Here is a 25,781-nt window from a genome sequence, read left to right as displayed (position 1 = left end):
CACTACATATAATTTCATGGTCATACTCCATACCATGTCAATATATAGGCAGGCCTAATCAAAGACCTATGCAAGGAGAGGTGTGAAAGGAGAGATGTGTTTGTTTACCTTCTGTTTACTTTCTGGCCTCTCTATAGGCTGTGGAAGACAGAGGAACGGAGGGAGAGGGAGATTGGGGAGCAAGGGAGTGAGGGAGGCGTGTCTCGTGGACGTGCTCCAGGGATTATCTATTTAAAGTTCAGGCGCTCCATGCGCTCCACAAACCTTTCTATGTTGCCATCCAGTGCACGGACCAACCGCGCATTTGGAACAGAACGCTCGCTCCGCACAGAGTCTTGTGCAGTTCGCGACAGCTGGCCTTTGAACTGACATCAGATAGTCCACCAAGCAAAGTTGCAAATGGTGAATTCACCATTGAATTGGAACCAGTAGTCCGATACGATTGTACAGGTAGCCTACTTGAAAATTGCGCATTGTTCTTCAAGATCTGCAAAGTTGCAGCTACATCAGGTAGGTTATTGTGCTTCTCTTTACGTTAAAAAGTGCATTTTTCCAGACGTTCCTACTTTTATCATAAGCAACAATGTAAATCAACAAGAACAGTGTTATTACATTGTTATTTATTTCACTTTAGTGCACTGTTGAGGAGACGTTCAATGAATTTACAGCAGAATATACAACGCATAGTTAAAGACCAAAAAACAAATGTTGTTGAAAACGAATTTGCATCTGAGAGAGAGGTAGCTGAGCTGCGGGCTGTGGGGCTGTAGTCGGTGTGTCTGGGTGGAAGCGTCCCATGAGAGCCGCAATAACAAGTCTGTGCGTTTGTCTGAATATAGTCTGTCTAATTGCGGCAAGCATAACCCTTACTCAAGCTTCGGCATAGACTTACCAGTGCACATAGTTGTTCAGTGTTTTTGTATTCATAAAGCTCTCAGAGGAGGATAATCTAAAAATACTGACCGAAGATAAGAACTCCTTCTCTGAGATGATTCATGAATACACGGAGTCTGCATGGATATCAGAAAATGCAATCTTAGTTAAAACGGACCCTTTCTACTCAACTCCCAGATGACTCCGAACAATGTATTTTATGTGCGACACGTTATTGAGATAGAGAATGATTTATGAATGAATAGACTTCCTGTCAGTAGTCTACTGTCAGCACTGTTTCTTTCACGGTGAAGTAAACACACCTACGTTCATTATTTACATCCACACGCTCTCCTCTAGGCTTTCAGACAAACACATTCTGGTACTGCCAGACCTGGGTTCAAATCATGTTTGAAGTATCTCAATCAACCAATCAAATGTATTTATAAAGCCCTTCTTACATCAGCTGATGTCACAAAGTGCTGTACAGAAACCCAGCCTAAAACCCCAAACAGCAAGCATCTCATTAATTCCACATACATTTTGAAGTAACTATTCAGATATGTTTTATTTAAAAAGACAAGTAGTTAAATATTGGAATCTATTTGGAAATACAATTGGAAAGTATTGGCATGTATTTGAAAATACTCAAATACACAGATTAAAATACATTTGATTAAAATACACAGATTCAAATAGCATTTGAAATAATTATTTGAAAATACTTTCAAATAGGCTATTTATAGGAAATCATTTTTAAATACTTTCAAATACTTCCAACAGAAGCAGCTGACTGAAAATAAGTATTTAAATAACACATAATCACATGCACATGGTTACTGCTCAGTGCTCAGCAATCCAGTTGGGCATCTAGTTTTCCATCATGAGAGAGCGAGGTGGGGGGAGAGAAGGTGGGGGGGGGGGGGTAGTGGGACAAAGAGAGAGGTGGGGGGAGAGAGATGGGTGGTGGGGGAGAGAGAGGTGGTGGAGAAACTGAGAGGTGGGGGGAGAGAGATAGGTGGTGGGGAGAGAGAAGGGGTGGGAGAGAGAGAGGTGGTGGGAGAGAGAGAAGTGGGGGAAGAGAGAGAGGTGGGGGAAGAGAAAGAGATGGGGGAGGAAATTGGTGGGGAGAGAGAGGTGGTGGGGAGAGAGAGAGGTGGGGGAGAGAGAGAGATGGGGGGAAATTGGTGGGGAGAGAGAGGTGGGGGAAGAGAGAGAGGTGGGGGGAGAGAGAGAGGTGGGGGGAGAGAGAGATGGGGGGGAAATTGGTGGGGAGAGAGAGGTGATGCACTGTTTAATTGAAAGCTTGGATTAGCCCGTCTGGTTCTGTTGTTCTGTCACTTTATTCAACCCTGTCACATGCACGCGCATGGAGGCCCCCTCTCTATGGCATGCAAATAACGGGGCCCCTCTTCAAGGGTAAATTGCCATTGGCCTCCTGTTATTCAACATTGTGAAATGGCCAGAGGGACATTTTATAAAAAAAAAGATCTGATACAACTACAAGACGAGTTGTATTTTGAGTGAGATTGAGAAATGTAATTAGATTTGAAGAGTTGTTATTATTTCTTTCTAATTTCCATTGCTGTTTTGGAGATGGACAAGGGTTCTAATGTGAGTGGACAGACTGGGCACCAATAGGCCTATATGTGCGTCATAGTCCATGGCAGGAAGGTACTTGGGCTGGGGCCTGCTTCTTTCAGGGGCATTACAGACCCAGGCTCACTGCCACACATTCTAAGAATACGTCCCAAATAGCACCCTCTTCCCTACGTAGTGCACTACTTTTGACCAGAGCCACATGGGCCCTGGTCAAAAGTAGTGCACTGTGTAGGGAATATGGTGCCATTTTGGATGGGCCTTAGTCTCCCATGGGGCTGAATACTTGGAATGGAGGTAGGAAAGGTTGGAAAACAGATAATCAGATTTCTGTAGAGTTTGCTCACATACTCCTGGACTTTCCTGGTTCTGTTGCATGCTGCTAACCATCAAACAAAACATTCCAGGCAGGAACACACATGAATAACCTGTTTTAAAAATGGTTTTGTTGTATACAGTTCAGTTGTATGTATGTAATCTGTCATATGTACAATATACATCATTAACTGTGGATGTGTTGAGAGTAAACTGTGGATAATCACATTGAACACACACACACACACACACACACACACACACACACACACACACACACACACACACACACACACACACACACACACACACACACTATGAAGAATCAGTGCCCGATAAGACAAACCTATGTGTATTTGATTAACATTGAGAAATCACTCAGTAGCAGCCTGAACAAGTCACTGACCAGGCAGTGTGTGAGTAAAACCATGGTTCAGGGCTGCACGTCCCTCACGTCAACACAGTACTCTTCCTTGCCCTGGCCTGGCAGGATCCTGCACTTAGAGGGAACATACACAGGAAAAAGGACCAAAAGCTAGCTCCAGCTTCCCCCTCTCTCTGTGGTTTAGGTGGCCACTGTTCTCCTTTCTCCCCTGCTCTCTCTCATCCTCTCTCACTCCCCTATCTCTCTCTCCCCCTCTCTCTTTCTCCATTTCTACCTTTCTCTCTCCCCATCTCCCTCTCTCCCTCCCCCACTGGACTGGGCTGGTTGTTTTCTGTTCTAGGCTCTGTGATTGCTGTTCTCTGCCAGAGACTTGCTGTACTACAGACAGTAATGACCAGGGCCCCAAATTCCTCACCACTGACCAGGCCATCTAGTCTCTGTGTGTGTGTGTGTGTGTGTGTGTGTGTGTGTGTGTGTGTGTGTGTGTGTGTGTGTGTGTGTGTGTGTGTGTGTGTGTGTGTGTGTGTGTGTGTGTGTGTGTGTGTGTGTGTGTGTGCGTGCGTGTGTGTGTGTGCGTGTGTGCATGCATTTGTGACCCAGAGAGAGGAAAAAAGTGTGTTTGAGTGGTTTATTAATACACAAAGAATGTATTATCGCTGTGTGACTTTGGCTACACTGCAGGATTGTTATCTTTCCTGCCCAGCCTGCTCTCTTTCCCCCACTCTCTAATGTACACTACTACCCATACAATAACAAGCAAGGTTATGTTCTGTAGTCAGAGCCTCACCAATTACAATGGTGCCCTAAACACCCATAGGAATTCCTAAGTGACTAAATTGATCAGTGACTGTCGATATGAAGAGCTGAGATTTAGGTGGGCATCGTCCAACTTCCTAAAGTTAGTGCTTGGCCAAGCAACGTGTGACTTAGTATAATGGATTCACTGTGTCTGTCTATGAGATAGGATTGCAGAGCCACACCTGAGAGAGAGAGATAGATGAGAGAGAGAGAGGGGGAGTTGGGGAAAGGTAGAGGGTGAGAGAAAGAGAATAGAGAGAGTTGTTTTAAGAAAGCTATTTTCACACATTGTGACTGATTAACAGAGTGGAATGGGTGTCACACTGAAATGAGTCCTCCTTTGGCCTGACCCCTACGTGTCAAAGGGGCTAACAGAGTGTGTGAGAGAGGTATCACATCTTTATGAAATGACCTCATTCCTGTGAGTGCAGAGAAAGCTGTAACAGCCAGGAAAACACACACACACACACACACACACACACACACACACACACACACACACACACACACACAAACACACACACACACACACACACACACACACACACACTCCCTAACCAACAATAAGTGATAACCAGGTCAGAGGGTTTTAGCTACAGATTGCACGTCTGCACAGTACGGTGACAGGCTTCTGTGTGGGCAAGGGTTTGCTGTCAGCAGCCCCGCCACCCTCTCTTGATGTTACCACAGATCAGAGCTAAATGGAGCTCTGTGATGATGGAAGACCTTGTGAGAGGTTTTATAATAGAAAGTCATTTGATTGTTTCCACAGAGAGTCATTACATTTCTCTGTTCTATTCGAGGGGCTCCTAACAGTAGGTCAATGGAACACAGGGTAAATAGCAGGATAAAGGTGTCAGTCAAACAGGGTATTTATTTTGAGATATACTGAATGAATAGACAGCTATACACATGACACTCTGCTGAAAGGTTTTTACCAGACAGCTCTTCAGTCTCAGTTGAGTACCACCACTCTCTTCTATTGCTTTAACATTGTAATCAATTGCATATTTGTTCATTGCTGTGGACAGAGGGACCCCCCGTTTATCTTATCTCCAAGGGCCACACAGGTAGAGTACTGACAAGACCTGAGGTTAGAATTTAATAGGTGAACCATTGACCCAACAAACATTAATCTAATCAGACACACACACACACACACACACACACACACACACACAGACACAGAGAGAGAGATCAAAGAGCAGAGCTGTAGGCCAGAGCAGATCAAAGTAGGGTGTGTGTGTGTGTGTGTGTGCGTGTGTGTTTGACTTCAATGAGAGGTATAGTAGGGTGGGTAGTGTGCGCCAAGCCAAGATAGTCTGTCTATACATGCTAACCCTAAATATACATTACATCTAAATACATTCAGAGTTATTGACAGACAGACTGCCAGGAGCATAGACTCAACACATCCAAGGCATAGTCAATCTACTGTATTCAGTGGGCCTGCACACATCAATTAATGTTTGCATTTACTATGTAAATATCATTTATTGCATGAACTCCTTTCAGCGTCACTATAACTGCATGGCTAAATGACGAGAGGATGAGATCCATGGAGTTAAAGTTCTCTGACTTTCACATAGTATGCATCTTAATGCCAATTATACATGACTTGGGTAACAGACTTGACATGACATGAGCATTATATCTCTCTAAGCACCTACGATGCTATATGGTATGATGGGCCAGGCATGTCTTATCCTGTCTGAGTTGTATGTGTCATGTGACCTCTGTGTAACTCAAGCCAAGGCTTTTAATCAGCTGCTCTATCCGTCTCCCATAGCCCATTGATTGGATTATGTGTGTGAATGCTCGCCTGCGTCTACTGACAAGCGACACAACAGAGATTAGCTAAGCCTCATCAGTCATCATCGTGTCATGTCATTGAACACTTTGTCCCCTCATAGACTGGACCAAATCCATTATTAATTCCACTGGGCGTAGTGGACTGGACGGGACTGATTCCATTATGGTTCGACCCTGTGAGTGATGATGAGGTAAAGACCCATCAGACTCATCATCTCAGTAACATCTGGTTGATAGAGGTTCATTCAGAGTCGGTGGCCACATACGCTTTGTGGGAGTTAATGTGGGTTTGTTTTGTTGGGTAGTTGTTGTGTTAACTGTTATCAAGGCCAGGTTAAACAGTTGGTAGTCTCTCGTGACGGCCTTAACAATCGACTAGCTGATTTGGCTCTTGTGATGAGGTTTTAATCAATTAGCTATGAATTTGCGGTTGTGGTTTAATATGTTGTGGTTTGATATGATATGCAGAAGTCATTCCAATCCACACAAACGTCCAGGGCTTGGCATTTGAGACAAATAATGTGTAAAAGCTATAGAACTACACGTCAAGAAAACAGAAACAGATAAACACACAAAAATCTACAGGAGAAGACTGTTTTCAATTGTTTCTCCCCTCACTCCTCCATTCATATATTTCTCTCTCTCTCTCTCTCCTCAGTGGTCCTCAGCTCCAGACATGGGTGTGAAGGTGCTCCAGTGCTTCCCCTGGTACAGACGCTGTAAAGAGCGATGCAAGGCTAAACAGTGCCCCCCACCTGCAGGTGAGAGAACTACAGGCTGCCAATTACATTACATAGTAGCGCATTACATATTAGAGTTGTACATGACATTAGGTAGTTAGTTACATGTTATATCATAATCACTGTCAGCCGTTGTTACATATTGAAAAGGCAGACAGTGCCCCCTACCTACAGGTGAGAGAACTACAACCTTCCACATATAGTACTTTCAGTATTATATACATTAGCATTCTCAATATGTCAGAACTCCCCAGCCCTTACATAGTTAATTACATACAGTAAGTATCATTATGTCAGAACTCCCCAGCCATTACATAGTTAATTACACACAGTATCATTATGTCAGAACTCCCCAGCCATTACATAGTTAATTACACACAGTATCATTATGTCAGAACTCCCCAGCCATTACATAGTTAATTACACACAGTATCATTATGTCAGAACTCCCCAGCCATTACATAGTTCATTACACACAGTATCATTATGTCAGAACTCCCCAGGGCTGTCTGTGCAGTAATAATATGCTGCACACATAATCTATGATTATCAACAACACACATATTTGGAAGACATGTTGAAACAAGTGCTATGATATAACCAGGTATGTCAGAGTTAGCTACAGTGAAGGTCTTGCTCCAGGCTCTGCTTATGTAAGTCAATAATGAGTTTTATGTCACTCTGTTCTTCTTTTCCTGTCCACTTCCCAGTATTATAACTGTCCGTCAATCATTTAGTCCTTCGTTATTCGTTCCTTCCAGCTACACCTTTATTAGATTTACATAATTCGAATGTCAACGAAGTTGATATCATGTCACGTTTAAGTTACGAAAAGACACGAGGGATGACGCATACCATTATGTATGTTAAATAGCATGATCAAATCATCCCTCACTATGTAGACACGCAGAGACATGGCAACAACAACAACATCATGAAGATGCTAAAACGTTGAGTGCTACTGGTTCAATAACTCCTCTCTGCCTCCATTCCTCCGTCCTTCCTCCCTTCATCGCTCCAGTCCCCAGTGAGGAGATGAAGCCCCGCCTGTCGTCCACAGTGTCGTGTGGTAGCGAGGGCGAGAGCAGCAGCAGTCTGAGTGGCTCCCAGATCTACTTCTCCACCAAGGCTCGCCTCTCCTTCAGACACCAGATGGACAGCAACTTCAACGCAGTGGATGCCACCTGCTGAATAGATCAGCCCCGACGTGCCGAGTAGTCTTCAATAGGCATCAAACGGAAGAAAAAGGACTGAAATAGGGAGGGAATACCTGGGCTTGTCCGATAAGAAGCGCTTCCGTTGTGAAACATTTTTGCTACGGTATACCCTAATGAATACGACCCTGGCTTACAGTGCTGGGAATGACACTTTAGTTTCTACTGAGGCATCCCTCCTGTAATCATCACCATTGCCCAAAAATGAACTCTCGCCCCTCCACTATGATATCCATTATTATAGCTCAACAGAACATAGAATGTAAAGGACTGAGACTTGATCTACTCAGTGGTACCTATGTACTCGACGTTCGTTCTCAACTCCCCCTTCAGAAGTGACTGTAAAGGATGGATATATCACAGTAGATTGAGTTCTTCACTAGAGAAATGCAGAATGCACTGCTGGTGTGGCTAGTAGAGATGGAAAAATGTTTACTACATCATTACCAACCAAGTGCATCATTATCCTTTTCTTTTTTTTTTTGGGGGGGGGGGGGGGGGGGGGGGGGGGGGGCAGGTAAAAGACCACAACTGCAAATTCAAGTCTTTAAAATACTAGCTGTTGAATACAAGACAATTTGGCACTCCCAACTTTAAATACAGGCTTTTTTGTTCTTATCCTGACACAATCCTAACTTGCTGAGAAAATTGATTGGTTTGGCTGATGAAGATACTAATGAGTTTGTGCCTTTTTACTTACTTTTTGAACAGTTCCTCAATTACATTAAGTTTGGTGCTGGCTGTCTTCTTCTAGTTCCCTTTTCCACTGGCTGCTTGGAATGCATCTACACTTTATTCATATCTAGACATGTTAACCGGCAGCTCCTCCAGCTTACGTTCAGCTCTTTACTTCTGATGGCATCTTATGGGGAGCATCAGTGAATGGAGGAGAAAGTCAACAGATTGTTCTGGAAGACATTTCAACAGTGTTTTGGTGCTTTAGTTGGGTTCTACAACCCACCCTCTCTAAACATTGGAATATTTTCCCTGCTTCAGCTACTAGTTTAAGGATAATAAATACTCATCATATATTTTTGTACAAATTGTGAAAATTATTGTACGAGAACGTAGTAGCATACATCTGGGGCTACGGTGGTACGTTTGGAATGATGAGAAAAATGTGATTCCTAATTACTGTGAAGAAAATATTGATACATTTCCAATGTCAATGTTTTTCTTTTAATCAAAGTAAATGTAAATCAATCAAGATTCCCAAACTAGCCAGTCCTCACTTTGTATACTGTAGTGCTGTTGTCATGGAAATGGACAAAATGTACTAACAAAGTAATACAAAAAAAGGATATACTGAAATGTTTTTGGTGGATTCATTGTGCAGTATGTCTGATCCGCATCATAGAGATTCATAAATAGTCCTTCAACCGTATTTATTACAAAATGTTGTAATTGGTACAAAAAAATACATAAAAAACAGAAGGCAGTCCATCAGACACTTACTGATCATTGATCAGTGTTTTTCCCTCGGCGTCTAAGTTCATAACGTGACATAACATGACATAACATGTTTATAACAGGACAAGTAATTGACAACGATGACCCCATGGAAGGCGTTTAGGACCACTCTCTACATGTTCTTGGGTTTGGAGATGACTCCGTCTGGGTAACGTTTCTTGAAGCGAGCCACGACATCAGGGTCCAAGAGGTGAATGCCATCTAACTGATTACCAAGAGTTACCCTGAGAGCGAGAGAGCGAGAGAGAGCGAGAGAGAGAAAGATAAAAAAAGAAGGCTTAGAAAAAGAAAGAATACTCACATACCTCATTTACAAATTCAATGAATACACACCATACACACATACACGTACCAGTTGGGTTGGACATTGTGAGGTCTGCCAAAGAGTTCAATCTTCCTGGTACCAGGTGAGAGTCTCTCAATCATTCCATAAATCTCATCTGGCTTGTGGCTGGTGGAACGCACCTGGAGAGAGAGAGAGAGAGAGAGAGAGAGGGGGGGTGGGGAGAGAAAGAGGTAGAGACAAAAGACAAGAATGAGAGAGGACAGGAGAGGGAGAGAGAACAGACAGGGTTGAGTTAAAACATTCTAGGCTCTCATAGGATTGGAACATCAAATAGATGAATTGTGTTTGACCCCTGACCTCTGCCACGATGACATCACAGTCCAGCCCTCTGTTGAATCCCTGGGGCTGTCCCTTCACGCCCACCTGAGAAGCACATACACATCAATACAACTGTACACACACAACTATACCACAATAACAGTAAATATACACAACTGACCGCACTACACTGCCCAGAGCCCACAGAGTCAGATAAGAGGTATGATGGCACACAACATATCACAACACATTACATCACACTCACCAAGCAGTGCTCCTTCCCATGATTGAGCCAGTGACCAGTCCTCCCGGTACGGATGATTCTCTGTAACTGGTTGGTCTTCACCCAAATGATCTCATCAACACGCTCATAGCTACGAGGAAAAAAAGCATGAGTAAGACCAACGGTCAGATTACGACAGTTGACTGACTTACTTATTGGTCCCAAAGGTTGATGAATAAAAACTTACCCCCAAAGACTCAGACATTCTCTACCCAACTCCATAGCCCTAAAAGAAATAGATAGGCATGAAGACTGAACAGCCTATTGAAAAAAGTGAAAGATGTCAATCAAAGCAACAATCAACGTAAACAAAAATCAAGAGTTTATGGCTTGTTATCATATAATTAACCTCTGTCAGACCCTGCATGTCCATTAGCATGCACTGTTCTTCTGGCAGCTGATTGGTCGAGTAGAAACACACTATTCCACTCATATCTGATTGGTGGAGGTACCTGCCAGTCACCCAGAGGAAGAGGAAGCCGTCGTCCTGGAGGACGGGGATGTGGAGCTTCCTCATCTCGTCGTCCGTCAGAGTCCCGTAGGGCAGCTCCATGTGGATGTCCCAGGGAGGGTCGGCCATCACAACAGAGAACTTCCCCAGAATCGACACGTCCAGGACCCGGATGTCACAACAGATCCACTGTGATGGGGGACAAAACTGGATCAGACTGGATTGAACCACAGCGTCAGTCTGACCACTTCAGGAGGTAACTGACATAACCTATGTAGACAGATTCATTTACCTAATTTCTCCCTTTGGGGAATTACACCATTAGAGACATGTACCAAAATAAAAGCCTAGTCTCCCTCCTCCTCCTTCCTTTTCCCTTCATGCCCCTCTCCCTCCATTCCTCCTCACCTGAGAGGGGAACAGTTTCCCCACGTTGCTGTCTTCCTCCCCCTGGTGTAGTCCCACCTCCATGCCCCCAGTCTGGGTCCCCATCAGGCCCCCCTCTGCCTCTGGAGGGGCGTCGATCTCATAGTGCACGTATTTACAGGTGTCCATGTGGAAACAGGTGTTGAGGAAGGAGCAGTCTCCAAGACTCTCGTCTGTGTGCTTGTTGATGATGCGTCTGAGAGAGGGGAGAGACGACAGGGCTCAGCCAATACAGCAGGACCAGATAAGATGCTTCAGCCAATTAAAATAGACTGTAAGTGATTAGATGGAGACATACAGCCAATCACAAGGCTGCGGGCCAGACGGATTACCAGGACGTGTACTCCGGGCATATGCTGACCAACTGGCAGGTGTCTTCACTGACATTTTCAACATGTTCCTGATTGAGTCTGTAATACCAACATGTTTCAAGCAGACCACCATTGTCCCTGTGCCCAAGAACACAAAGGCAATCTGCCTAAATGACTACAGACCCGTAGCACTCACGTCCGTAACTATGAAGTGCTTTGAAAGGCTGGTAATGGCTCACATCAACACCATTATCCCAGAAACCCTAGACCCACCCCAATTTGCATACCGCCCAAACAGATCCACAGATGATGTAATCTCTATTGCACTCCACACTGCCCTTTCCCACCTGCACAAAAGGAACATCTACGTGAGAATGCTATTAATTGACTACAACTCAGCGTTTAACACCATAGTGCCCCCAAAGCTCATCACTAAGCTAAGAATCCTGGGACTAAACACCTCCCTCTGCATCTGGATGCTGGACTTCCTGACGGGACGCCCTCAGGTGATGAGGGTATTAGCAACACATCTGCCACGCTGATCCTCAGGGGTGCGTGCTCAGTCCCCTCCTATACTCCCTGTTCACCCACGACTGCATGGCCAGGCACGACTCCAACACCATCATTCAATTTGCAGATGACACAACAGTAGTAGGCCTGTTCGCCGACGGCGACTAGACAGCCTTTAGGGAGGTCAGAGACCTGGCTGGGTAGTGCCAGAATAACAACCTATCCCTCAACCTAACCAAGAATAAGGAGATGATTGTGGACTACAGGAAAAGGAGGACCGACCACCAAGACAGTCGTGAAGAGGGAACGACAAAGCCTATTCCCCATCATGAGACTGAAAAGATTTGCCATGGGTCCTCAGATCCTCAAAAGATTCTACAGCTGCAACATCGAGAGCATGGTTGCATCACTGCCTGGTACGGCAACTGCTCAGTACGGCCCAGTACATCACCGGGGCTAAGCTGCCTGCCATCCAGGACTTCTACACCAGGCGGTGTCAGAGGAATGCCCTAAAAATTGTCAAAGACCCCAGCCATAGACTGTTCTCTCTACTACTGCATGGCAAGAAATTGTTTTTATTTCTTTACTTATAGATTGTTCACCTAATACCTTTTTTTTTATACTTAAAAATTACACTGTTGGTTAGGGCCTATAAGTAAGCATTTCACTGTAAGGTCTACCTACACCTGTTGTCACCACAAGTGACAAACTTTGATTTGATGAGGGATGTGATCAGCACAACAACAAAATCAGGAAAAAGACGATTTGGGGCTGGGTTAAATTAAATGATGCAAAAAAGTAATCAGAGAGAGAGACACTGCATCACAGTGCTAGAGGAGTCACCACAGACCCGGGTTTGTTCCCGGGCTGTGTCACAACCGGCTGTGATCGGGAGTCCCATAGGGCGGCGCACAATTGGCCCAGCTAACACAGTCTGTGTTAGGGAAGGGTTTGGCCGGATGGGCTTTACACATCTCATCGCGCACTAGGGATTCCTTGAGGCGGCCCGGACACCAGCAGGCTGAACTCGGTGGTCAGTTGAACAGTGTTTCCTCCGACACATTAGTATGTCTGGCTTCCGGGTTAATCGGGCAGGTGTTAAGTGCGGTTTGGCTGGTCATGTTTCAGAAGACTCATGATTCGACCTTCACCTCCCGAGCCCGGTTGGAGAGTTGCAGCGATGAGACTAGATTGAAATTGGGAAGAAAAAGGGGGTAAAAAATGGTTGTGTGTGGCAGTAGTACTGACCGGAAGTGCAGCTTGGTGCAGGGCTGGGGTGTGAACCCAGACCGCGTACACTCCTCTTTGGTCCCATGGTCACAGAACTCCTGGACCTGAGCACGACCGCGTGAGCGGAACTTCTCAACGATGGACTGCTCTTTAGCTGTGCTGGTGTTCAGAAGCTCCAGGATTTCTCTGCTCATCTATCACACACACACACACACAATTTGATTTCACCATTGACTGTGTGGTTGAAAAATGGATTGAACATTGGGCAGTATAATAAGGTTTGTATTGATATGGTTCAAACTAACCCCAAGGGTACCCCATCTCTTTCCCCTCCCTCTACCAAGGTGTGAATGTACCTTCTTGCTCTGCTGCTCCTTTGTGGACTGCTGGTTCAGGAGGCTCTCTATCTCCATGTCCAGGTGAGATGTCTGCCCCTTACTGGTCCTGCCCTGTTTATCTGCCCCGCCCCTTCCTCCTCCAGCCTTCCAATCAGAGGGCCCGGTCAGCTGGGAGGAGGAAGCAGGTGCCAGGGAGATGGAGGAAGTGGGCGGAGGGGAGGGCGGGCTCTGGAGAGCAGGGGAGGAACCTGGCGGACGTTTATGGTGGGCTTGGTCCTCTGCTTTCCTCTTCCTCTGGCCTAAGGCCCCGCCCCCAATCATGGCCCAGAGTTTTGTGTGGTCCACGGAGATGACGAGTGTTGAGGAAGAAGAGGAGGGGGAGGTGGCCACGGATGGCTGCCGGACTTCGATGAGCTCCTGGGCAGAGAACTTGAGCAGCAGACTCTGGATGCAGCCATGGGTGACAGGCACTTCAGACTGTGGAGGAGAAAATAGAAGTGCAATGAGAGAGGAAGGTGAGGAAAGAGAAAGGATAGGAAAAGGAATGTAATACAGTTATGGGAACAGTGGCTTATGAGTGACAAAGTGATTATTAATATCCATAGTCTTCATAAAATTTGCAATAGTGGTCAGCACACACACATATACTATCCAGACCTGGGTTCAAATACTGTTTTAGGCATTTCAATTACTTTTCAAAACAAGTATTTAGATAACCTTTATTTGAAAAAACAAGTAGTTGAATATTGGAATGTAGCCTATTTGAAAATACTCAAATACATGCATTTAACCCATGTTTTTGAAAATAGGATTTTAACTACCTAGATGAAAATACTTTCAAATACTATTTATTATTATTATTATTTTTACAAATAAACATTAAAATATTCAAATAAAAGTAGTTGTTTTGAGCTGTGTATTTGAAAATACACAGACAAAGGTATTTAAATAGCTAATATTAGATCTTGGTCACAGGATACACACTCACAGTACTGAGCTCATCAGTAATGGTCAAGGAGTCAGTGGGCAGTGAGAGGCTCAGGTCCGAAAGATAACCCAGGAGTCTCTTCTCTAGTTCAGGGTCCGGGGGACGTTCAGCCTCCTCCTGTGGGGGACTTTGGAGGGCTGGTCCTGGACTCTCACTCCGCGCTGCAGCCCCTTCAGTACTGCTGCCTCCCACCTCTGCGATAAAAGAAACCCACCAGTTGTAAATCCCATTAGCAGTAACAGTGTTTATGCAGATTAAGAACGTTAATTACTAGTTAACGTCATTCGTTAGTATCTGGACCATATAGCTAAGTGGCCACAGACAATGCACAATCAACTTTAACCATCAGCATAGAATCAAATACATCTGTGTGTTGAAATCCCTATTGTCTAATCTTATTTTCCCCATCCCGCCTCTCTCTAGCTAGCTAACGCGTTAGCATAAAAACACACCTGCAGCGAGTTGCGTGGGGTCTTTCCGTCGCCTCTGCAGTCTCTCTCGCAGCGAGTCCAGCTGCTTCTTGTGTGCCTGGATGTTGCTCCATGTATCCGACATTTAGAGTAGGAGCTACCGCGAAAGTGAATCGAAAACGGGGCATGCAAGATCACTTAGTTTAGCGGGATAATGTGGACACCGCTCGCACTGTGTCGGACTAGCAACAACAACGAATGACTGGTTCCCCCTTGTTGTTGGAGGAAACCACCAAGACAGACACATCCAAAATCTAACAGCTAACTTTTCTATTGCAAGTAGAATTGTTCACCTCTCAGAACTCGTTCAAATAAATGTTTTACATAATGTTAGGTCGTGACAACTTTAAAGCAATCGATATGTTAAAATGAGCACAAGACGGATGTTTTTTGAAAACGGACACATTTCCGGTATAAAAGGGATACTTCCTGTTCAGTCTGTTCCAACAACAATACGACATTTGTTGTTAGTTCATTAGCTAGCAATATGCGGTAAAGAAAAAAATACAACAAACTTGAGTTTATTACTTTAAGTAAATTAGAATGGTTTAGCAAATAATAGTTTAATATTATCCAGCTAAGTTACAGCATACCCCCCAGGCCAGCCGGTGTCGTGTTGTCAATGTACTCTTCTCGAATTCTTCTAACAACCACTGGAAAAGATGGCGGAAGTGGAGAAGGATGGTGATCCTGCGACTGACAAAGATGATTTACAAATTTTAAAAGTATTGCAAATTATTATATTATCACTGCATGGAATAGATTGCCATAATTAACCTCGCAGTTGTGATGTACGTCGTATTTAAATAGTTACATCCCACATTTCCTTTGTTGCTAGCTAGCTCTCCAGACTCGTTACTATAACAACTGATACCAACTGTCATATTAATCGACCAAAATTCTGTGGTTGATTGTACTATCTTCTAACCGAGTTGGTTGTCTCTAAATCTGACGAGCCATCAGCTGATAGACAGTTAACTAACCGACAAACGTCAGCTTGGCTTAATTTACAGTGTCTCTCAGTCTTGGCTAGCCAGCTAAATTGGCGCCTGAGACGTCTAGCCATATGCAGCGATATCTTGCTGTGTCATCATTCCTCAATGCCGGTGAGCATGCATGCACTTATGCAAGGAAACCAACAGTATCAAGTGTATTTGCTGCATAGCAACACATCAAAATTACATTATTGTAACCTGATCTGGCTCATCATGATTGCATGCCACGCACCTAGCTAATGTCCTTAACAGGTATCAATAACAATTGATCTCTTTCTGGATCAGGAACTAGTGGATGAGTTGTATCATTTTCGGGATCATTACTTTGAGACTCACTGTGTGGAGGATGCAAAGAGGAAATCGAGTGATGTGGCACAGAAGATGGAGAAGACACTAAAGAAGCTGGAGGAGAAAGGAGGTGAGAACAGAACAGAAAAGAAAGGCGTGTTCTAATTTGGTAACCACACATGTCAAAAATAATATACTGAGATTTTGCATGATCGCTTTGTATCCATTTGGCATTTAATGTGTAGCTACAAATCTTTTACCACTATATTCAGTGCTCACAAAGCTTGCCTGACTAGAGAGTGATCTTTTTATGCATTATTTAATCATCAAATACTTACACAACTAAGACTGACGTGTCCCTCCATCTCTTCCAATCCAGAGTCATATAAGCAGAGTTGTCGTCCACCAGCCTGCTTTCTCATGCTGTAGCAATTGAGCCTGGGGACGAGGTTACATAAGCACAGTGCTGACTGAGCTTAGCATCCAGTGGTTCCCAAACTGTAGGGGCGCTCCCGGGCGCATTTCCAAATTGGGTAGTGCATCATCCATTTTTATCTTGTCATGTCAGTCATTGCATACCCTACAGTGCTATTTATAACTTGTCAGAAATGTCCAGATCAACTAGCTCATGTCAGATAATGTTTTTCAGCTAGGTTTTTTAGCCAATAGATTTTGTTGGAATATTCAAATCACTCAAATATCACATGAATACACATTAGACATGGCAAAATGTATGTCAAGCTTTAAAACTGCAACATTTCTCTACGCCAACAAGAGGGATGTGAACAGTGCTTGTGCCCGTAGACGTGCGCAGGAATGTTCTCCAATGCCGGAAGGGGGGCCTGAGTGAAACAGTTTGGGAACCACTAGACTAGAGAATCATCTCTCTGTCGTCCCTTTGTCTCCTCCAGAGTCGTATAAGCACAGTGCTGAGTTCCTGCTGCTGCGGGGTCGCTCCCTGGGGGTGTCTCCGGAGTATAGCACCACCGCTGGGGAGTGCCTGTCCCGGGCCGTGAAGCTGGAGCCTGGACTAGTGGAGGGCTGGAACACACTGGGGGAGCAGTACTGGAAGAAAGGAGACCTGACCACCGCTAAGACCTGCTTCACTGGAGCCCTGCAGCAGGTTAGCAATAAGATAACACAGTAATCATGTGTTTTATTTGCATAGCTGAGCTTTTAAATCACAGACGGCATGAGTCACAAAGCTCTTCAGGTTAACTGGAGAGTGGTGTCGGTGCCGTGGTACTGTTGTTGTGTTGAGATCAAGGTATGCAGTAGAACCTTACTGATCAAGAACAGAATGCATGTAAAGTGTTCATAACGGGTTATAGCCCAAGTTATAGGCCTGCATAAACAACAGCTGTTTATCACAACCTTTCAAGCCATAACTCCCATTGTGTGCACCTTCCTTTGTCTCTTTCTACCTTTATTTTTGTTTACCCTGGTCTGTTTTATTCTCTATTGCTATCATGGAAATTGAACTACCCCCAAACCAATATCAAATTATTATTATTTTTAATGAGTGGGGCTGTCTCTGGCACACATGGTTGCTGGGGTCAACAGCTGTAACCGCTAGACCAAACAGGCGATAATATCCTAATATTATCGCTATCACGTCTCTTTTCTCCCTCCGTCCCAGAGTAAGAACAAAGTATCTCTGCGTAGTCTGTCCATGGTGCTGAGGCAGCTGCCAGGAGGGGGCGGTGATGAGCAGGGGAAGAGGGTGCTGGAGAGCGTGGCCATGGCCAGGCAGGCTGTACAGCTGGACGTCACCGACGGCACCTCCTGGTGTGAGTATGATGGATAATATCATAACAGATTCATATTTTACAGTGGTTAGGAGTCCAGAGAATTAAAGTGTGGGGGACACGGCCGGGGATAGTGGGGGTGGAGCATGCGTACAGTTATATATGTTGTGTAAATAGGTTGTAATTCAGGATCTCTAAAGAGAGGATAAAAGAACGTACATGTTGGTATGAGAAAACGTCCTCTAGTACTGAATATGAGTGGATAGTGGATGATGTATTGATGATGTATTGGTGTATGTTGACAGACATCCTGGGGAACGCCTACATCTCCCTGTTCTTCACCTGCAGACAGAATCCATAAATGTCTCAGCAGGTTCTGAGTGCCTATGCACAGGCTGTGAGTACACACACAAACCAAGTTGTATTTACAAAGCCTGACAGGATAGTATGAGTGGGTCAATTAGAATGTTGTGCAATAATCATTGTTAAGCACTATATAATTCCTTCCCTCATCTGTTCTCTCTCTCTCTCTCAGGAGAAAGTGGACCGAACAGCAACCTCCAACCCCGATCTGCACTTCAATAGAGCCACGGTAAAACATTATCGTTGGCATATTCTGATATGATTCTTGTAATATGCGTGTGGTACTTACTTCAATAATTCCATTACACAGAAAAAATGCATATGAAAGTAAACTGAAGCTAATGATCCATGCCTGTGTCTAACCCCTCCAGCTGTTTCAGTATGAGGAGATGTTTGGGTCTGCCCTGGGCAGGTACAGTCGCGCTGCGGCCCTGGACCCTGCGTGGGAGGGAGAGGCAGCTGCTGGAATACCTGGAGAAACTCACAACACTCACAGAGAACAAGGTAGAAACAGTAGAACCCCCCCCCCCCCCACATACATTTACACACATTCATATAGATAAACTGGACAGGGCACATTACTCTCCAATCTACATCTATCAGCAGTTCATGTTATCTGTATAGGATATAAACTTTATAAAATATACAAACACATTTCTTGTATAATATAATATAATAATATAATATAATTATAAATCACCAGTAGGTGGCAGCAGAGTCCTATGCTTTTCCACTGATAACAGTGTACTACTCTTTTACTGTCACCCCTTCAGGGGAAGGTGAAGACCCGGCGCCTGCGAACGATGGTCTCCAACCTCAGCCCGTTGGCCTTGGGGCCATGCTCCTCCCCTCAGTTCCGCTCCCCCGCAGGCCGCGTTGGGTGCCTGGAGCCCCGGACCCTGTCTTCCCTGACACACGGCCACAACGCTGGGGTGGCTGCCCTGGGAAAGGTTGTGTTCAGCCTGGCCTCAGGGGGACGCATGGCCTTGTGAGTTCCACTTCCTCTAGTGTTAGACTGTAATATTGAGTCTGCTGTGTACTTTTTGTGTGTGGATCAATGTGTGTAAGATGTACAGTTGAAGTCACACCTTAGCCAATTACATTTAAACTCAGTTTTTCACAATTCCTGACATTTAATCCTAGTAAAAATTCCCTGTTTTAGGTCAGTTAGGATCACCACTTTATTTTAAGAATGTGAAATGTCAGAATAATAGTAGAGAGGATGATTTATTTCAGCTTTTATTTCTTTCATCACATTCACAGTGGGTCAGAAGTTTACATACACTCAATTAGTATTTGGTAGCATTGCCTTTAAATGGTTTAATTTGGGTCAAACGTTTCAGGGAGCATTCCACAAGCTTCCCACAATAAGTTGGGTGAATTTTGGCCCATTCCTCCTGACAGAGCTGGTGTAACTGAGTCAGGTTTGTAGGCCTCCTTGCTCGCACACGCCTTTTCTGTTCTGCCCACACATGTTCTATAGGATTGAGGTCAGGGCTTTGTGATGGCCACTCCAATACCTTGACTCTGTTGTCCTTAAGCCATTTTGCCACAACTTTGGAAGTATGCTTAGGGTCATTGTCCATTTGGAAGACCCATTTGCGACCAAGCTTTAACTTCCTGACTGATGTCTTGATGTTGCTTCAATATATCCACTTAATTTTCTTGCCTCGTGATTCCATCTATTTTGTGAAGTGCACCAGTCCCTCCCACAGCAAAGCACCCCCACAACATGATGCTGCCACCCCTGTGCTTCACAGTTAGGATGGTGTTTTTTGGCTTACAAGCCTCCCCCTTTTTCCTCCAAACATAATGTGGTCATTATGGCCAAACAGTTCTATTTTTGTTTCATCAGACCAGAGGACATTTCTCCAAAAAGTACGGTCTTTGTCCCCATGTGCAGTTGCAAACCATAGTCTGGCTTTTTTATGGCGGTTTTGGGGCAGTGGCTTCTTCCTTGTTGAGCGGCCTTTCAGGTTATGTCGATATAGGACTTGTTTTACTATGGATATAGGTCCTTGCTGTTCTGGGATTGATTTGCACTTTTCGCACCAAAGTACGTTCATCTCTAGTAGACAGAACGGGTCTCCTTCCTAAGCAGTATTTATTTATTTCACCTTTATTTAACCAGGTAGGCTAGTTGAGAACAAGTTCTCATTTACAACTGCTACCTGGCCAAGATAAAGCAAAGCAGTGTGACACGAACAACAACACATGGAATAAACAAACATACAGTCAATTACACAATAGGAAAAAAGTCTATATACAGTGTGTGCAAATGAGGTAAGATAAGGGAGGTAAGGCAATAAATAGGCCATAGTGGAGAAATAATTACAATTTAGCAATTAAACACTGGAGTGGTAGATGTGCAGAAGATGAATGTGCAAGTAGAGATACTGGGGTGCAGAGGAGCAAAAACATAAATAACGGTATGGGGATGAGGTAGTTGGATGGGCTATTTACAGATGGGCTATGTACAGGTGCAGTGATCTGTGAGCTGCTCTGACAGCTTGTGCTTAAAGTTAGTGAGGGAGATATGAGTCTCCAGCTTCAGTGATTTTTGCAATTCGTTCCAGTCATTGGTAGCAGAGAACTGGAAGGAAAGGCGGCCAAAGGAGGAATTGGCTTTGGGGGTGACCAGTGAAATATACCTGCTGGAGCGTGTGTTATGGGTGGGGGTTGCTATGGTGACCAGTGAGCTGAGATAAGGCAGGGCTTTACCTAGCAAAGACGTATAGATGACCTGGAGCCAGTGGGGTTGGCGACAAATATGAAGCAAGGGCCAGCCAACGAGAGCGTACAGGTCACAGTGGTGGGTAGTATATGGGGCTTTTGTGACAAAACGGGTGGCACTGTGATAGACTGCATCCAATTTGTTGAGTAGAGTGTTGGAGGCTATTTTGTAAATGACATCGCCAAAGTCAAGGATCGGTAGGATAGTCAGTTTTACAAGGATATGTTTGGCAGCATGAATGAAGGATGCTTTGTTTGCGAAATACGAAGCTGATTCTAGATTTAATTTTGGATTGGATATGCTTAATGTGAGTCTGGAAGGAGAGTTTACAGTCTAACGAGACACCTAGGTATTTGTAGATGTCCACATATTCTAAGTCAGAACCGTCCAGAGTAGTGATGCTGGACGGGTGTGCAGGTGCTGGTAGCGATTGGTTGAAGAGCATGCATTTAGTTTTACTTGCATTTAAGAGCAGTTGGAGGCCACGGAAGGAGTGTTGTATGGCATTGAAGCTCGTCTGGAGGTTAGTTAACACAGTGTCCAAAGAAGGGCCAGAAGTATACAGAATGGTGACGTCTGCGTAGAGGTGGATCAGAGAATCACCAGCAGCAAGAGCGACATCATTGATGTATACAGAGAAGTGTTGGGCCTGAGAATTGAACCCTGTGGCACCCCCATAGAGACTGCCAGAGGTCCGGACAACAGGCCCTCTGATTTGACACACTGAAGTCTATCTGCAAAGTAGTTGGTGAACCAGGCGAGTCAGTCATTTGAGAAACCAAGGCTGTTGAGTCTGCCGATAAGAATGTGGTGATTGACAAGAGTCGAAAGCCGGTATGACAGCTGCATGTTCCCATGGTGTTTATACTTGCGTACTATTGTTTGTACAGATGAACGTGGTACCTTCAGGCATTTGGAAATTGCTCCCAGGGATGAGCCTGACTTGTGGAGGTAAAAAAAAATCTGAGGTCTTGGCTGATTTCTTTTGACTTTTCCATGATGTCATGCAAAGAGGCACTGAGTTTGAAGGCAGGACTTGAAATAAATCCACAGGTACACCTCCAATTGACTCAAATGATGTCAATTAGCCTATCAGAAGCTTCTAAAGCCATGACATAATTTTCTGGAATTTTCCAAGCTGTTTAAAGGCAAAGTCAACTTAGTGTATGTATACTTCTGACCCGCTGGAATTGTAATACAGTCAATTATAAGTGAAATAATCTGTCTGTAAACAATTGTTGGAAAATGTACTTGTGTCATGCACAAAGTATATTTCCTAACTGACTTGCCAAAATTTGAATGACTCCAACCTAAGTGTATGTAAACTTCCGACTTCAACTGTACCTTTTTCTGCATGTTTGGGATGATGGAAGTAAGTTGCTGTCTACATGCCCCTTTGTTTGAAGGTGTATGAACTGAAGGGCTATATTGCTGTATGTTTTGCCTTGCTGGGGTACATTTGCTATGGTGGATAGACAGTGATATGATACTGTGTGTCTCTCTCTGTCTCCCAGTACGTTCGGCATGGTGGACAGTGAGGAAACATGCTGCGTGGTCATGGTCTATAACACAGCAGACAACTGGGGAGTTCTGATTGGAGACTCTGTGGTCATCCCGGAGCCACAGGTCAAACGCCACAGTGTAGCACACAACGACCAGGTTAGTGTGTCTTTCTCTACAGCTTACATGGATCTTTACACACGTTTTACTTACAATGATTGTGATGTAATTGTATCTACTTTAGCTGAATGCACTGATTTCAGGTGTCTCTGAATCTGAGTGTCCTCCTCATAACTCGAGTGAGATAAAAATAAAAATAAGTTTTTTAAATGGCATACAATGAGCTCTACTGTGATTTTGGCAGTGCATGGCCTGACGGTCTAAGTCTCAGGCCCTAAAGGCCCATCTCCTGGCTTCGGAGGGAAAATGTGGAAGTTTAAGCTAATATCCTGTAATTCTACATATTTTGCCATGAGGCAAAGAGAAAACTTTGCAGTTTTAAAGCTTAAATGACAGTGTATTTCTGTTTTAATGTATTTGATTGATCAGTACAAGAAGTACTGAGTTGAAAAATGTATAATTGGGGGAGTACTGTAGATACCAATATCCCTGTGAGCCTTCCAAGCCCGTGTTGGCCAGGGTTAAGAACGAAAATTGGAGATGAATAATATTGCATCATCTAAACTTATACCAAGGATCCCTTGGCCAAAATGTTTAAACTGTTGTACATTGCCAAAGACTTAATTATCAAAACTGACATCACTTGAACTCCACCAAGGCTACTACAGATCTAGGGGGTCTCTTCATTTCTGATTTTCCAATCTATTATCTCTCCTCTCTCCTGGCCCTGCTGTAGACGTTTGACTTCCGCAGTATACGAGTGGACTCCCCTCTGCTCCTCATCGTCAACGGCAAGAGACAGAACGTCCAGGCTCAGACTGCAGCCTCAGTCAGCTACAAACCCCAGAGCGAATGAGTGAAGGGGGATGATAGAGAGGGGGGGGGGGGGGGCAGACAGACAGACAGGGAGCTAGGAAGGAGCGTGAAGAGCCTGTGTGCCTGTTTTTGATTATTTATTTTTTTATCTTAGTTTTGTAAATAGTAGATCATTGTTTGTTAAATAGTCTTTAGGAATACACTGTTTGTACATATTTATAAATATTTGTGTTTGTATTTTGTTAAAGTGGGAGGGAGGCTGGGGGATTTTGTAAATTACCGACTACTAATATGATAATTAATTGTGGTGAAGATGGTGTCCGACATGGGTTCAAGACATTAAAACAAACATGTCTCCAATGTGGACATGATTTAAACGTTTGCTTTATCATTAGCTTATGTAGTTGATCATCTTTCACCATGATGTTAGTCAAACCTTCCATAGTGAAAAATAACACTGTCATGCTGTATTTTCTTGAAAAATAAGTGCAAACATTAAGTTGTAAATCAAAGTAACTTCTGGTAACAAAAAATGCAACCATTAAACTACAATATCAAACTGTTTTGTTGGATGCTGATTGGCCGTCACAGACACACCTATGCCTGCTAGCATGATCACCTAATCTCCATAAGAATATAATGTTTATGTTGCTTTCCGAATCATCTATTGTATTTATATCAACCCCCACACAATTTCTCCTTACTTCCAGCCTACTATTTAGATTGGTACAGCGGGGGGTAATGTAAGCCTCGTTGTCTGCCTATCCGACCTCGGAAACAATGTTTCACTTTTGGATCTCTGTAGCTAGCTATACATAGTGAACGGTGCCCAGACGGGGCAACCTTTTCTGAGCCAGTCAAATTCACGCATCAACGTCATTATTTTTTATTTTATTTAACCCTTTTTTTTAAAAACTGGACATACTGTATCATATCCAAGTAAATGCCAAACGAAGGAAAATGCAGCTATTGTACTGTCATTCCCGGTTCAATGTTTGACGTGACTGAGTTAGTTAAAGTTGGCTAGCTCGCTAGCAAGTGACAACAACGTAATCTAGCCTGCATAGCAACCATTTTGTTTAGACATTAAGACCAGTCCTTTTGCATAACAATTTTGCAAAAAGAATTACGTTTAAACGACTGGTTTGCGTCTGTCGCAATATGACCAAGATCACAACTACATCCGGAATATATCTCTTCTGCTGGAAGAATTAAATTGTATGAATTGATTTACACCGTTTACATGTGACTGTATTCATGATACAGCACTGCTTCTTGTGCCTTATTGCTTAACTGCACACGGGTACCAAACCAGCATTGTCTCAGTAGTAGAATAAGAATGAGTCTATTCTATTAATTCTAATCCTGGAATTTGAAGTCTCAGTAATTTTTGAGTAAGGCTGTCTCTGGCATGAGGTCTTGGCTCCAGGGAGAAGAGGCGCATGTCTCCCTCGGGTTCATGCCCAATAATGGAGGACTCTTCAGGGGGAAGGGCTTTCTGATCACCCCTGGGGAACAGGTGGGAGGTGGTAAACAAGCTATTTTTTGTAAAGTTGATTTTCCCTTTTCATAGACAGTACACTAATTATGCCCTGTTCTCAAATTGCTTTCTCTGTCTTGTACTCTTTGTATTGTGTACCCACTCTTCTCTATACATCCTCCACTATGTCTTCATTACAAATCCTACCTCGAGATCCGCTTGCACAAGTTCATTTAACTATTGTAACAGTGCATGAATTCATGTGAAATCCTGAGTATTATTACATACTGGTTTCTAGTTATGTTTCAGGCCTATAGTATATCACTAGATCTCCCTCTTGATTTTCCCTCCCTCTCTCTCTCTAACCTGTGTTTAACTCTGGGTCCTGGCTGGCATGGTGTCTCTGTCCCCCACCACCATGTTGCGTAGCCTCAGCGAGTCATTGAGCACCTGTAGCTTCTGGTACGGCCTGTTCCTCTTCATCAGACGCTCTGACACCTCACTGTTCTTCCTCTTGTACTCCTCCATCACCTGGAAAAGACAAGGGAACTGGGATACCAGGGAGGTGGAGGGAGGAGACTGTGTGAATCAGGCCTTCGTGTTTGAATTGCTGCAAAGAAACCACTGCTAAAAGACACCAATAATAAGAGGAGACTTGCTTGGGCCAAGAAACACGAGCAATGGACATTAGACCGGTGGAAATCTGTCCTTTGGTATGATGAGTCCAAATTTGAGATTTTTGGTTTCAACCGCTGTGTCTTTATGAGATGCAGAGTAGGTGAATGGATGATCTCCACTGTGAAGCGTGGAGGAGGAGGTGTGATGGGGTGCTTTGCTGGTGACACTGTCTGTAATTTGTTTAGAATTCAAGGCACACTTAACCAGCATGACTACCACAGCATTCTGCTGAACTTAATTTG

At 44.1% G+C, this 25,781-nt stretch overlaps 2 protein-coding genes and 1 pseudogene across 2 annotated transcripts; 2 read left to right on the top strand and 1 right to left on the bottom strand.

Moving 5' to 3' along the window:
* Window positions 1-257: 257 nt before the first annotated feature.
* On the top strand, window positions 258-8,477 carry LOC139416032 (uncharacterized protein C17orf114-like). The gene is made up of 3 exons (XM_071164268.1): window positions 258-510; window positions 6,441-6,543; window positions 7,544-8,477. Exons 2-3 carry the CDS (start codon window positions 6,459-6,461, stop codon window positions 7,711-7,713), a joined length of 255 nt encoding a protein of 84 aa, XP_071020369.1. The 5' UTR covers window positions 258-510; window positions 6,441-6,458; the 3' UTR covers window positions 7,714-8,477.
* A 629-nt stretch (window positions 8,478-9,106) lies between these two features.
* On the bottom strand, window positions 9,107-15,144 carry LOC139416030 (methyltransferase like 3). The gene is made up of 11 exons (XM_071164267.1): window positions 14,800-15,144; window positions 14,348-14,541; window positions 13,378-13,836; window positions 13,040-13,215; window positions 10,953-11,166; window positions 10,546-10,733; window positions 10,281-10,319; window positions 10,076-10,184; window positions 9,850-9,915; window positions 9,559-9,671; window positions 9,107-9,430 (listed from the first exon to the last, which is right to left on the bottom strand). Exons 1-11 carry the CDS (start codon window positions 14,900-14,902, stop codon window positions 9,319-9,321), a joined length of 1,773 nt encoding a protein of 590 aa, XP_071020368.1. The 5' UTR covers window positions 14,903-15,144; the 3' UTR covers window positions 9,107-9,318.
* Window positions 15,145-15,250: 106 nt separating this feature from the next.
* LOC139416031 (tetratricopeptide repeat protein 5-like) lies at window positions 15,251-23,421 on the top strand (annotated as a pseudogene).
* The last annotated feature ends 2,360 nt before the right edge of the window (window positions 23,422-25,781 follow it).

The sequence above is a fragment of the Oncorhynchus clarkii genome, chromosome 9, assembly GCF_045791955.1.
Source record: "Oncorhynchus clarkii lewisi isolate Uvic-CL-2024 chromosome 9, UVic_Ocla_1.0, whole genome shotgun sequence".
Taxonomy (NCBI): domain Eukaryota; kingdom Metazoa; phylum Chordata; class Actinopteri; order Salmoniformes; family Salmonidae; genus Oncorhynchus; species Oncorhynchus clarkii.
This window is presented reverse-complemented; position numbering and strand designations above follow the sequence as displayed.

Excerpts from the sequence above, each read along its gene's own strand:
- LOC139416032 (XM_071164268.1), top strand. The coding sequence starts at position 6,459 with ATGGGTGTGAAGGTGCTCCAGTGCTTCCCCTGGTACAGACGCTGTAAA. Across the intron at positions 6,544-7,543 it reads ACAGTGCCCCCCACCTGCAG|TCCCCAGTGAGGAGATGAAG; the intron begins GTGAGAGAACTA and ends TCATCGCTCCAG.
- LOC139416030 (XM_071164267.1), bottom strand. The coding sequence starts at position 14,902 with ATGTCGGATACATGGAGCAACATCCAGGCACACAAGAAGCAGCTGGAC. Across the intron at positions 14,542-14,799 it reads CCCCACGCAACTCGCTGCAG|AGGTGGGAGGCAGCAGTACT; the intron begins GTGTGTTTTTAT and ends CTTTTATCGCAG. Across the intron at positions 11,167-13,039 it reads TGCACCAAGCTGCACTTCCG|ACGCATCATCAACAAGCACA; the intron begins GTCAGTACTACT and ends CCCCTCTCTCAG.